The following is a 13,140-nucleotide window of genomic DNA, read 5'->3' as shown; positions in this document are numbered from 1 at the left end:
ATCACGAGGCCCCTATTGACGGACGGCAACGGCTGAACGAATCCGGCAGATAATTATGATGAGGGCGTCACGCATATACAGAGTAATGAGCATTTACCCACCATCAATGGACCGCCTGCATGAAGGGATAAAAAAGAAAACCAGCATTGGAGTAAGGGCCTAGCATCAAAACTTAAAAACCGGAGGATGATGATTGCGTGCCTAGCCAAGAAAAGAATGTAAAAGCGCATCGAAAGAAAGAATAAGAAAATTTTTCCCGTTCTTCAAAGAGGTACTGAGATATTTGCGGCTCTTACTACTCAATTTACATTATATATTGTTATGTCTAAAAGCATTGATTGGGGTGAAACCCCGTAAAATGATCAACCAGTTTAGGTGGTGGAAAGCTTATGGTAAAATCTCCTTGGCTTTACCTTGTCTCGTTCTATGGCACATTTTTTTTGTTGAGTTATACCCCGCGCGCTAAAAAAGGGGGGTAAACGGTAAAAAAGCTTATTTGGATATCCTGCGGAGCATCGCTCGGAGCGGCGGAACCGACCCGCCGTACTATTACCAGAGAAACACTCGAAAGAATAAACTCATAGCATACTAGAACAATACTGTAACGGGTTTCAGTCCTTGCGGTTTTATCACCTTAGTCAGCTACTGAGGAGGTGATGCGGCAGCGTGGGCTAAATGGCTAATGTGGTCAAAGGGCACTTCTAGAAGCTGCAGTATCAATTTTTGGCATGGGATCGGTGCAATCACTTAAGTGGTTTCTTAAAGAAGGATTCGGATTGTGTTTGTCGTAATTTCCGTATTATTGCCGATGATTTCGACCAATTTTCCTTCAAAAACCCCAATAGGTATCCATTATAATTGTATATAAAGCTCCTCATAACAAATATGAATATTCGTGCTGCTGGTTGCTCCTCTATTACCTAGCCTGTAGGTAAATCTATTATAAAGTAGAAGGGGAGTTTAGAAAAACAAAATATGCAGATTGGAAAGCACCATGGTCCCCTATCGAAGGGGACAATTTGGACGATATTGTCTGTCTGTCTTCTTTTCATGTTCACTACACTAATCTTAGTCATTGTAGCTACAGCTGGTTCAACCGCAAACTACAAGCCCTTAACGAATATATATATCGGTGAGGCCGATATCAAACACATCAATGTGAGCAAGGTAATCCCTCAGATTGGTCCTATTTTGACCATACTGGGGTCGGCTTTGACGGCTCCGAACAGCTCCTTGGATGACATTTTTGGGGCGATGAAGAATATTGCGGATACTCCAGCACTAACGCCGTTATTAACGCTTCTGTCTAATGCTGAGAACACCACTGTTACTATCGAATCATTGACCGAGTTGGCTCCTTTAGCCATCAGCGGGAATCCGGCTTCCAGCACCAGACAGTTGACTGAGATTAATGGGTTGCTGAAGTATTCAGACAATTCTACTGAAACCCTGGATGGGCTATCGAAATTGGTCTCTGCTTCACTGTCTTCGGGGAGCTCTAACTCTTCCAGTGATTCCACTACTTTAGTTCTGGATCTGTTAGAAGATTCCGACAACCCACAAAATTCCACAGATGCATTACTAGCTCTGAATAATTTGACAATGTCAGAAAAGGCGCAATTATTGCCGGTTTTTAGACTTTTCGCTCTGTCTACGAATCAAACGGCTACACTGACAGCCCTGGCGAGCTTAATGAATACTACAGTTCCGTCCTCTTTGGCCCAAACATTATTATCCCAATTGCAAAACACAATCTCGAATGGCGGATCGTTGAATAGCACATTTAGTGCTTTACAACCGCTAGTTCCACAGGCCAATGCCCCTGCATTTGGTGCAGTGCAGCTACTGTTAAACACAACTACGTCTTCGAACCAGACTCTGAGCACCCTGTCCGATCTACTGGAAAACAACGTTACTCAGTCATCATCAGCACAAAAGGCGTTTGCTGCCTTGAGCCAATTGATGAGTAATTCAAGCAACTCAACCATGGTCGTCACTTCCGTCCAATCCTTGGCTGCAGTGACAAACACCACCCAATCTACCCAACAACTAATTGGACTGGATGCAGTGATAAGCTCCTCAAGTAACACCAACGAGACTTTGTCGATCTTGTCAGAATTACAATCTGGACTATCCGGTAACTCAAGCAGTACAAAATACATCCCATATTTGTTTAATCTTTTGGGAGCATCTAATAATCCTAAAACGACATTCTCATCCTTGGTAACGCTAACATCATGGGCTCAAGAAAACCCTCAGACCTTCTTACCCATTTTGGATATCCTAGCAGATGCTAAGTCTGTCCAACCAATCTCTGCAGAAGAACTAAACGCCATGACACCGAATATTTTGGAGTATTTGAAGATTCCGATATACTACCGTTTGTCCATTTTCACGCTATGTCACGCCAACTTGGAAAATAAAATCCTAGATTGCAACTCCCCACATGCTGTACAAAACTTAGATTTTAGATCTATTATCTATGACGCGTTAGTTACATCAGATTTCCAGCCATACTTGAACGCTCTGAACATTACCGCCAATGATCTATACTTGGAAGGGAAACTACTACACAGAGAGCACCAATATGTGCCAGCAGTGAGATCTGTTTTGGCTTTGAACCTATTGGCAATCATCTTCTCCTTCTTTACCATGATTTTTATCATATTACTGTATTTTAACAGATACATGTTTAAACAACCACTGTGGCTAATTGCCCTAGCTTTACACGTTTGTGTTGGTGTAGCCACGATATTGGCGGCTATTATCATATCCGTTATGATTGCCATCATAAAGAGTGGTACCGCTGATGACAAATATGGTGTTGTATTTAAAGCTGGCCCCGCTTATGCGGGGCTGATTTGGACTGCTTTCGCATTGTCCTTTATCGCTACAGGATTGATAATTTACACATGGTGGAGGAACAGGCGGGGTGGTCGCTATATGTCCGGAACCGTAATGGATAGACAGGGCGGCGAAAAGTACACATATGGAGATGGGGCTGCCATTTCAACACAGCATCACTTGGATGATGATGATGATGATTATGAAGCTGGTGCCGAAAAGAATGCCAATCGTAATGAAATAACAGCTATTGAGGGCAGCAGCTCTACCAATAATACTGATATCGATGGAAGCATAGGCGATAGAATGGATCTAAGTCGCCCTGAAGTAGCTCCAAACGTTTCAAATGGACCTACCGTTATTAATAACGAGCATGTAATAGCTTAATTTTTCTTTTTTAAATACTCTTTTATTACGTTTTTTTCTTCGAAGTGTCCCAAACGTTTTTCAAGCCCTTCTAGTTTTCTTACATGGAGTAATAATACATACATTACACCACCATCCTTCTTATTTAGTGGCTCAATCGAACCCGCTAAAAGAAATACCAGTAGCAATTAGCGGATTTCTTTCTAGTTCTGTTAGCTCTTGTTTTCAAGGTATTCTCGGCGTTAATTATTGCTATCACCGCTATGTTTCTATTACCCTCAGGAAGATTTAAGGGCGGCAATGAAATGTGGAGTAAAGTTAATATCAGGATGATGATGCTTAACGGCTTGCCTCGATCAACGGTTAATCTTATATTTAAGTGCTTTCTTGCCCATGCAAGCAAATGATTAAATAAGTATATTCCATAGAATTATCTGTTTTAATATTTATCTTGCTTATGGGAAAATTTTTCAAAGGGTAAAAAACACGATTACAAGTGACTAGAAATAGATTTCATAATGATCTCAACGGCCTCTGTTTTTTATCGGAAGCACAGAGTGAATTTGCTGCGTTCCTCATACATAATACTATTGCTAGCCACACTTTACAATTCAAACTCGAGTTCTAGCAATAGCAAAACCGGCAAAAAAGATTCTGAGTCAACGGGTTCTGATAATAAGAAGATCAGGGAAGGAAAAGGAGCAGAAGCTGATGAAGAAGAAAGTAGCAAAGAAGAGTTAACGATAATTTCTAAAAATAGTACAGATTTAGAAGATAGTACAATTCCGTTCGACAAAGAAAACAAGATTGACCATAAAGTCGTACAGCAAAAAGGAAAAGTAGACTTTTTGTTCAAACTTTTACTACATGATAAGAAGTGCCTTATCTTATTTATTACACAGGCTATTCTTTTAAATATTAGAACACTTTTGTCTCTTCGTGTGGCTACTTTGGATGGTCAGCTAGTTTCCACGTTAGTAAAAGCTCAATACGCAAATTTCGCAAAGATTTTATTAGGGAAATGGATGATCCTCGGAATTCCTGCTAGTTTTATTAATTCTTTGATCAGCTACACAACAAAGTTATGCGCTGTCACTATTAATAGGAAATTATCAGAGTTTTTGCTATCAAAGTATCTATCTAATCATCATACTTTCTATTCCGTAGCTTCTGCCGAATCTGTTTCAGAGGTTCAGGATAACTTAACAAAAGACATTTACACATTCTCAATGAATTCATCTTTACTGTTAAATCAGCTATTAAAGCCAATGTTAGACCTAATCCTCTGCTCATTCAAACTATTAACATCAAACACTAGTGTTATGGGTGAAGGTACTTTGGCACTGGGCTTGATTGTTTATGCCTCTAATTCTTTACTAAAATTGATTCAGCCGAACTTCACTAGGTTAACAATGGCAAGCGCATCTTTGGAAAGTTGGTTCAGATCTCTACACTCGAATCTGCATTCAAGTAATGAGGAAATTGCATTACTTAGAGGGCAAAAGAGAGAACTGGCAAATGTTGATTATTCATTTTACCGTTTGGTTCTTTTTCTAAACAGAGAAATAAAGGCAAGAGCTATTTACGACGTTGCCACTGCATTTGTGATCAAATATACTTGGGGCGCTGCTGGCTTGGTATTGTGCTCGATCCCAATATTTTTCAAAAATACCCCAAGCGAAGACAACTTGGGGTCTAAGGAACCCAAGAATGATATGACAGCTGATTTTATCACGAATAGAAGATTATTGGTTACTGCATCTAGTTCTATAGGAAGATTTGTGGAACTAAAGAGAAATATCCAACAGTTACGCGGTATCAGATTGCGACTAAACAATTTCAATGATTTGTTGGATGCAAATAAAGGTGATAGTGATAACAAACCGAACGATGAAGGGTGCGTAGTGGAATATAATGACTCAATAATAAGGTTTGAGAATATCCCTTTAGTAACACCTGCAAATCAAGTCTTAGTTCCCGAACTTAGCTTTGATTTGAAGCATGGGAACCACTTACTAATTATTGGGCCCAATGGGTGTGGTAAGTCATCACTATTCCGTATTCTTGGTGGGCTATGGCCGGTAAGGGCGACTCCCAATAAAAAACATCAATCAAAGCTAGTAATGCCGCGTAGAACTGTGGATAGGGATTGCGCAATCTTTTATCTACCTCAAAGACCATATATGGGAAATAGATCAAGTTTCAGGGAACAGATCATTTACCCAGACACTATTGAACAATTTGAAGAAAAGTATCATGATGACTACGATACAGGCGATGCTGAATTGATAAAAATTCTTCAGTTGCTAGATTTGGAGGATTTGGTAACAGAAAATATGTCGCTTGTTCTGGCGCAAAGGACTTCCAAAAATGGCGCGCAGCAACCATCAATAGATGACAATCAATCACCATGCACCATCAAGATTCGTGATGCATTTGGTATTGTGAGAAACTGGTCCGAAGAATTAACGATTGGCGTTCAGCAAAGGCTGGCTATGGCAAGAATGTACTATCATAAACCTAAATTTGCCGTCCTCGATGAATGCACTTCTGCAGTAGCGCCTGAAATGGAACAAAAGATGTACGAAAATGCACAAAAATTTGGTATATCATTAATATCAGTTTGTCACAGAACAAGTCTATGGCATTTTCATAACTATCTTTTGAAATTCGATGGTAAAGGCGGATATCAATTTGGACCTTTTAACCCACAGGAAAGATTAAATAATGAGGAAAAATTGCTCGAGCTGAACGCCATATTAGATCAACAGGTGCCTCTATGGGAGAGAAAATTGAAGGATTTAACAATTGCTAAGGAATCAAACATCATTCGTAAATCAGAAACAAACCTGAACCTTTTTGAGAAAATCGGAGAACCGAAGGCGTCCAAATCTAATATGTTATTTAATCCAAACACGGAACATCGAATCATATCACCTACAGGGAAGGAGGCTAGCAAGAGATTACCACTATTTTCAGAATCATCGTCCACAGCTTCATCAAATTTATTAAGAAACAAAAAAAGTATGACTAAAAAGAGTAAAAATAAAAAGGAACAAGAAAAAGAGACATAATATGTAATTAAAGAAAAATTTTCATCATTATATAAATTGGATAAATCGACTATTATATAATAGTCCAATATGACAAGAAAAGCGCTCAATATTCAGGATTGTTTGCTTAACTCTAAGCGCTGTATTAATTACACTGTTTTGCCGCCCTTTGGCATTTCCTAGTTCTTATGGCGCAACACGAAAATATAAACATCCGCACAATTTCCCCCTTTTTATGCAAATAGACAGTTTTCTATATATGATTTTACTTTGAATATTGATGACCTACTGTCAAAAGACTTTTCGTTTTTTATAAAGTGATCCGACGTCTGCTGTTATCTTGAATCAGGTGTAGTTGAATGTGTCAAGATTGATGATTGGTTGTTTATTACCGATGATGGTGAGTTCATATTATTGACGTTACTTGAAGATGTATTATTGGTAGAAACCTCTATTGTAGAAGAAATTATGCGGGGCAAGGAATCAATTTCTTGAATAATGAATTCTCTTTCATCAAGGAATGTAGAATCCTGAGAATCTAAACCAAATGTTTTAAAGTATGTCAGCAATTTGTCTCTGTTTTTAACAAGAATATCAAAAACAGGTTTTGACTTTCTTGGATTCGCTACCATCACCTTAAACACATTGAAAGCTTCAAGCTGTAAGTTTTTAGATTTGTCAGTCATTAAAGTCATTATCAACTTTAAATTTTCCGGAGAATTAATATATATATTCATCAACGCGTTATTAGATCTTATCACAATTAATGACGCCAACAACTTGGTGCTTTGCCTCTTGGTTACGTAGCTTCCATGTGCCATTAGCTTGTTAATGCATTTGATGAACCTGATAATATTACTCTCGTTACTGAAAAATTCCTTAGAAACTAGTTTGGGATGTGTGATAAATGCGGCACTTAATATTTGTAGGGATTCTGTACTAATCTCAAAATTACCCAGTTTTGCAAATTCAAAGAACTTCCATAGTTGAGGGTCCTTTAAAATGATCCTACAAAGTTGCTCATATTTGATACATTCAATAATCATATTCCCTACCGTTAAAAAAATATCTTGGCAACCCTTTTGTTGTAGAGCTACTTCTGCGGTTCTCAACATTAAGGATATGGTCTTTGGTTGAGAGACTAAATAATCTACGGTGACAAATTTATTATCCTTAGAGTACCCGAGGCATATAGAGAAAATGAGCATACATTCCCTCCTTGCTTCAAATTCTAAATCTACAAAATGAAGCAGTAACTCATGGAATACGTCAGCACGATGTATGGCAGTGTAAAGTTCATCAATAGCTTCTGGTGTTGGATGTGGTTCCGTATCTCCCACAATAAAATGTTTTGTGCCGATTAAATATTTGGTACACTCCTCTTGTACCTTTCTTTTATTATCCTGGGTTAATGAGGGAGAGCCGAATTTGTTTAGTTGCTCAATGATCAACCTGGCATAATCGGAGGGAATCTTGGGGTTCTTCTTCCACCAAAATGCCATATCCAAGTCTTGGTTCTTGTATTTCTTAAACATTTGCCTTGGTTTTATGAGTTTTTATGTTGACGATTGAGTGCAATAAACTTGTCACGAAGAAGAAGTTTCCTTTGGCCTAACTACTCCTAATTCAGGCTATACTCCTTAGACAATAAGCTACCGACGCCTGTAAATATTGTGTCAGTGCCACTTTCGAAACAATCCTGAGACCATAGCTTTTTTTTATTTTTCATGAGAGTAATCAGCGGACTTCCTCGTCATTTGCGTTTGAGACAACGTCCCTTTTTTGAACACAAAAAATTCAAAATACTAGACAATTTTGATACACTAAACTCTGCTGAATATACTCCATCTACGAGCGATAGGACAGTTCTTGTATAGAATAACTTTTATGGGTTTATCATAAGGTAATATAGCTAGTTCCAATAAAAAATAATGAAGGATGCGAGGTTCGAACTCGCGCGGACAACCGTCCAACAGATCTTAAGTCTGCCGCCTTAGACCACTCGGCCAACCCTCCGGGTATTTGAATTAATGTCTAGGAAATAAAGATTAACTATTATAAGTCAGAATTAATACTATTACAACACAAAGTTTTACTTGTACTCTAGATTTGAGATGAGTGTGGATTCTGATGTAATTGTTGGGATTGCATCTTTTAATAAAACATAAATATTAGGTACGTAGATATACTAGAAGTTCTCTCGGGGACTTAGAAATCCATGAAAGGGAATCTACAATTTTACACAATTCTATAAATATTATTATCATCGTTTTATATGTTGATATTCATTGATCCTATTACATTATCAATCCTTGCGTTTCAGCTTCCACTAATTTAGATGACTATTTCTCATCATTTGCGTATTTGATAATATACTAGTACCATAAATACTAGTTAGTAGATGATAGTTGATTTATATTATAGCAAGATTAGCTTTCACAGTGTTGGAATAAAAATTTAATTATGTTTATTGATCTGTTGATAATTAGTAGTTTAGTAAGTTGTAATAATTAAGAATAGTCGTTCCTTCTTAATCTATATAAGAGAGGTATATAAAACACACGCTGATTGGTTATATTAAACCAAAAGGTTCAGACATAAATCAGAGTGTTAAAGATAAGAATTTGGTGATAACTCATCTTCTTATATAATAAGTTCTGATCACTTAATAGATCTTTATCTCATTACTGCAGTAAATTCTATTATTAGAATTTTTCTACTTCAATTTATACGAAGACGTATAGTTGCAATAACTTAATCCAATTTATACGAAGACGTATAGTTGCAATAACTTAATCCAATTTATACGAATAGGTGTATAGTAGTAATCACTTATTCCAACATGATCAGTAATCATACTACTAGTATATTATCATATACGGTGTTAGAAGATGACATAAGTTATGAGAAGCTGTCATCGGAGTTAGAGGAAGCTGAAATGCAAGGAGTGATAACGTGATCGGATAATGACTGAGAGTTGATAGACGATAGTTGATTTTGATTCCAACAATTATCTCAAAATTCGCCCATATCTGAAACGGCTTATTTCTACAGTGGTATATGACAAGCTACTTTTCTATCATATTCGAATCGTTACTTTTTTTTCCAATCCCTAACTTGTATTATTGCTTTCTTATTTTGTTATGTTTGCTATATATATATATATATATAACATTGTAACTAGAGCAAGTGTTCATTTCCTCATTAAGAGGTAACATCTGTGTTTATTTTTTTTCACTAACGCTAGTTTATCTTAGTAAAGCGAGTGCCCTCTTGTCTCAAACGTCATATTGCAATGTTAGACTCTTGGCTACTTCAGTGGTTTCGATAGCATTTTTGAATTCTTCAAAACTTAAACGTCCATCGCCATCGCTGTCATTTTCCATTATTGTCCTATCTACTATCTGCTGAAGCTGCTCATCATCCAGATTTGAACCTACCATAATCTTCAGAACGATGAATAACTCACCATTCGAGATGAAGCCGTCTTTATCAATGTCGTAAATTTTAAAGGCAAACCTTAACTTTTCGTCTTTAGAACCACGCCCACTAAAGATGGATAGTCCTGTGATAAATTCCTGAAAATCAACATCGCCACTATTATCAGCATCGAAGACCTCCATTATACGCCCGGCAAGGGGATTTGATGAAACACCAGGAATGCTCATAAACTCATTTTTATCAATAGAACCAGAGCTATCCCTGTCCAACTTCATAAACCTCTTCCTTAACCTTTCAATTTCATCTCTATCAACTGTACAAAGCCTGATGTTAGTAATCCGCCCCGCTTCTCCTTTTGTTCCTTTCTTTTACTTCAACCTATACATACAATTTGTATCCTCTAAAAGACCATCGACAATTTTGGAAGGAGCAGCACCCATGTTAAGTGAAAAAAAGTATTTCTATGGATTCTGATCACCATCGAGATCTATAACTACTAGCCACTTAAGTCTCTGCAAAATCTCACTAGTATAAAGGGCCTTCATTGCATGTCCGGTAAAAGAAACTAGTGTTTTATGGGAGAGTACCCGGACGTCGGTTCAATCATGCCACACGGGAACTCAATATTCAAGATTCTTGGCGGTTATTCTTAAAGGCTTTTAATAGAAAGAGTATCATTGTGGTATTATTAAATAGTTTATAAGTTGAAAATTCGTTAGAATTCTGAAGTTTAAATAGTAAATCAAAGATGAACCGTAAGAGTTACTTGTTCGCCTTGTTTATAGCGTCTTCGCGATCGAACCCATATCCACGTGCAACTCCAGAAATACCTTCTTCTATATCGGCGCCAGTATCATCAACCTCAATGGAGTCGAAGTCACTTCCCAGACCCTTCCACGAACGATTTTGTAGTGCAGATGCTGAAGTAGAGACAGTGCCTTTGATGACAGCACCTGAAGCGGTATGTTTTGTAGTTAGTTGTTTGGAATCGTTGTCGTCAGCCGTCTCCAACTCCACGTGCGTTAGCGCTCGCAGTGGTCTTGACATGCTAGTATATCTTCCTGTAACTACATCAAACTCTGGCTCATCGGCAGCAGCACTAGCAGAAACGACTTCGTCTCCATCCAAATTCTGCTCAATTTCATCAATGGCGTCTTTAAAGTCCACAACCCATTTTCCGGTCCAAGTGACCTCTTCACTCAAAGCCAAGTTCAGTTCGTAGGGTGTAATGATAGGCTTGTAAAACTCGTTGAATTGGTCAACGATAATACCACTTTGACTACAACCGAGGATGCACCAAATATCAATGTCTTCAAAGTTGGCCAGTTTGGCCACGTTTGGCTTCCCAACAACGAACAAGTAATGCTTCTTCTCACGAGCTTTGATAAGTTTAACCAGTTCATTAATGGTTTCTCTGGTGTTGCGTAGCGACAGTGTGTTAACCAGGATACCTATGCAACCCGCTGTCCTTGCTACATGCATGTACTTGTAACGCCTCATTAGAGAGGGAAAGGGTCCTGTAACCAGACCAGATAAGGCTGGATCGAAGATATGAATTGATTCGAACATTGTGGATAGATACAGTAATCTGGGTTCCTGCGGAGTGGTCAAATGGAAAAGATGGTACTCTTCGGACACGATGCTTTCGGTTTTTCCATATTGTCCAAATAGGACGCTATTGCTTCCAAATGTACCTACTTGAACTACATCTTCAGGAACATGGAAGGTATCAAGTATAGTTACGCACTCATCCTCTGCCATACGAGTGTTTATTTGAGAATATATGATATTTTTGTAGTGTAGATCGCACTTTAAAATACTGTACAGCTTTGCTAGATGCTTAGAAAATGGAGCGTTTGCCATCAAACATATTTTTGAGGAAAGATCCGGAAATGCCCTCTGGAAGTTCTCCACCACTAATGGTAAATCCAAAAATGGAGTTCCGAACGAGTAAACCACGGGCAAGTTTTGGATAGCGTTCAAACACGCATCACCAAAATGGACAACCACGTTTGCGTGAACGTGTTCAGCAGCAACCTCGTCTACACAGCATGCACTGTACGCTGTGTCCGCTAAAACCCAAAACTTAGTTGTCTCGTTGTCAAATCTCGATTGCAGCGACCTTATGATCATCGAAGAGTCTTTGATCAGATCATCAGGAAATTGCAGAGTTACACTTTGGTACCCCTGGTGTTGTTTCAAGTATTCCACAAGAGCCTCGACATTATAATAAGTTGAGACAAGTTGCATGAGCTCATCGCTATTGTAATCGGGGCCCAAATACGAAGACCTATCAATTTCGCGCCCGTCTACCTTCTGAAATGTAATATCCGACTGAGTAGTCGACAATGCCGGTGCAACTTCCATCCTAAAGGTTTCTATGCTCTTCTAATGTTGCCATCATGAAATTTTTCACGAATACATTTTTAGTTTTTTTACCTAGTAATTAGTCTTTTTACCTTCTTTCTGCGATGAGCTTCGCACTGAAAAAAAGAAAAGGAAGAAGAAAGAAACAACGAAATGCAAACAAATATACAAATTTTAACCTATCAGCATACTTAAACGAACCCTTGAAATTCAGAACAGTACCTAGCACGATTTACCAATATTTTAAAATGCTATCAACATTTCACTGTTTCTAGTACAATACTTCTGAGTAAACACGTAACGTTTTGATATAGTCACGTGATAGATCACGTTCAACGGAGGAGACATCATTTGTCAACTGCTCATTCTTCGCCCCTTCGAACGAATTTTGAATAAAAGAAGAAGGTGATGATGACGGAGAAATAGTAAGATATTCACACGAACAGTGCCATCACTACAAACAGCACAATACTGTACTGCACCCGTCTTGCCATGTTTAGATCAGTTTGCCGCATTTCTTCTCGCATCGCACCTTCTGCGTATCGTACTATGATGGGCCGCCCCGTTATTGCTAACACCATACTCGCACAAAGGTTCTACTCTGCCAATTTGAGCAAAGATCAGGTTTCTCAGAGGGTTATTGATGTCATTAAGGCCTTTGACAAGAACTCTCCCACCATTGCCAATAAGCAGATCTCTAGCGATACTCAATTTCACAAAGACTTGGGGTTAGACTCCTTAGACACTGTCGAGCTGCTCGTAGCCATTGAAGAAGAATTTGACATCGAAATCCCAGATAAAGTGGCTGATGATTTGAGAAGCGTTGGTGAAACTGTCGATTATATTGCTTCCAACCCTGACGCAAATTAAGTGTTCACCATCGCTCTATTATATTATATCGTGTCACCTCCATGTTAAATTATATTCGTACGTACATGAATAGATCAATTGACCCGTATATATATATATATATAACCAGCCCTGTTAATACTATACTCTACTCCTTCCTCCCTTTTTTCTCGTAGTCAGCTATTTTGGCCCCGAATTGTTTATATTAAGTACTGTTGAA

At 38.3% G+C, this 13,140-nt stretch overlaps 6 protein-coding genes and 1 non-coding gene across 7 annotated transcripts; 3 read left to right on the top strand and 4 right to left on the bottom strand.

Moving 5' to 3' along the window:
* Nucleotides 1-975: 975 nt before the first annotated feature.
* FAT3 (Fat3p) lies at nucleotides 976-3,231 on the top strand (the record flags this gene model as incomplete). Its single annotated transcript, XM_056223719.1, has 1 exon — nucleotides 976-3,231. One exon carries the CDS (start codon nucleotides 976-978, stop codon nucleotides 3,229-3,231), a length of 2,256 nt encoding a protein of 751 aa, XP_056077709.1.
* Nucleotides 3,232-3,728: 497 nt separating this feature from the next.
* Nucleotides 3,729-6,284, top strand: PXA2 (ATP-binding cassette long-chain fatty acid transporter PXA2; the record flags this gene model as incomplete). The annotated part of the gene is made up of 1 exon (XM_056223718.1): nucleotides 3,729-6,284. The coding sequence occupies one exon, from the start codon at nucleotides 3,729-3,731 to the stop codon at nucleotides 6,282-6,284; it is 2,556 nt and encodes an 851-aa protein (XP_056077708.1).
* Nucleotides 6,285-6,598: 314 nt separating this feature from the next.
* HYM1 (Hym1p) lies at nucleotides 6,599-7,798 on the bottom strand (the record flags this gene model as incomplete). The annotated part of the gene is made up of 1 exon (XM_056223717.1): nucleotides 6,599-7,798. One exon carries the CDS (start codon nucleotides 7,796-7,798, stop codon nucleotides 6,599-6,601), a length of 1,200 nt encoding a protein of 399 aa, XP_056077707.1.
* A 397-nt stretch (nucleotides 7,799-8,195) lies between these two features.
* Smki_11.trna3L lies at nucleotides 8,196-8,279 on the bottom strand. The gene has a single exon. It is a non-coding gene; the product is annotated as a tRNA-Leu (tRNA).
* A 1,262-nt stretch (nucleotides 8,280-9,541) lies between these two features.
* CNB1 (calcineurin regulatory subunit B) lies at nucleotides 9,542-10,144 on the bottom strand (the record flags this gene model as incomplete). The annotated part of the gene is made up of 2 exons (XM_056223716.1): nucleotides 9,542-10,017; nucleotides 10,093-10,144. 2 exons carry the CDS (start codon nucleotides 10,142-10,144, stop codon nucleotides 9,542-9,544), a joined length of 528 nt encoding a protein of 175 aa, XP_056077706.1.
* Nucleotides 10,145-10,466: 322 nt separating this feature from the next.
* Nucleotides 10,467-12,071, bottom strand: DPH2 (2-(3-amino-3-carboxypropyl)histidine synthase; the record flags this gene model as incomplete). Its single annotated transcript, XM_056223715.1, has 1 exon — nucleotides 10,467-12,071. The coding sequence occupies one exon, from the start codon at nucleotides 12,069-12,071 to the stop codon at nucleotides 10,467-10,469; it is 1,605 nt and encodes a 534-aa protein (XP_056077705.1).
* Nucleotides 12,072-12,563: 492 nt separating this feature from the next.
* ACP1 (acyl carrier protein) lies at nucleotides 12,564-12,941 on the top strand (the record flags this gene model as incomplete). The annotated part of the gene is made up of 1 exon (XM_056223714.1): nucleotides 12,564-12,941. One exon carries the CDS (start codon nucleotides 12,564-12,566, stop codon nucleotides 12,939-12,941), a length of 378 nt encoding a protein of 125 aa, XP_056077704.1.
* Between the last annotated feature and the right edge of the window lie 199 nt (nucleotides 12,942-13,140).

The sequence above is a fragment of the Saccharomyces mikatae genome, assembly GCF_947241705.1.
Source record: "Saccharomyces mikatae IFO 1815 strain IFO1815 genome assembly, chromosome: 11".
NCBI lineage: Eukaryota > Fungi > Ascomycota > Saccharomycetes > Saccharomycetales > Saccharomycetaceae > Saccharomyces > Saccharomyces mikatae.
Note: the sequence above shows the minus strand (reverse complement) of the source record. Positions and strands in the feature narration are given on the sequence as shown.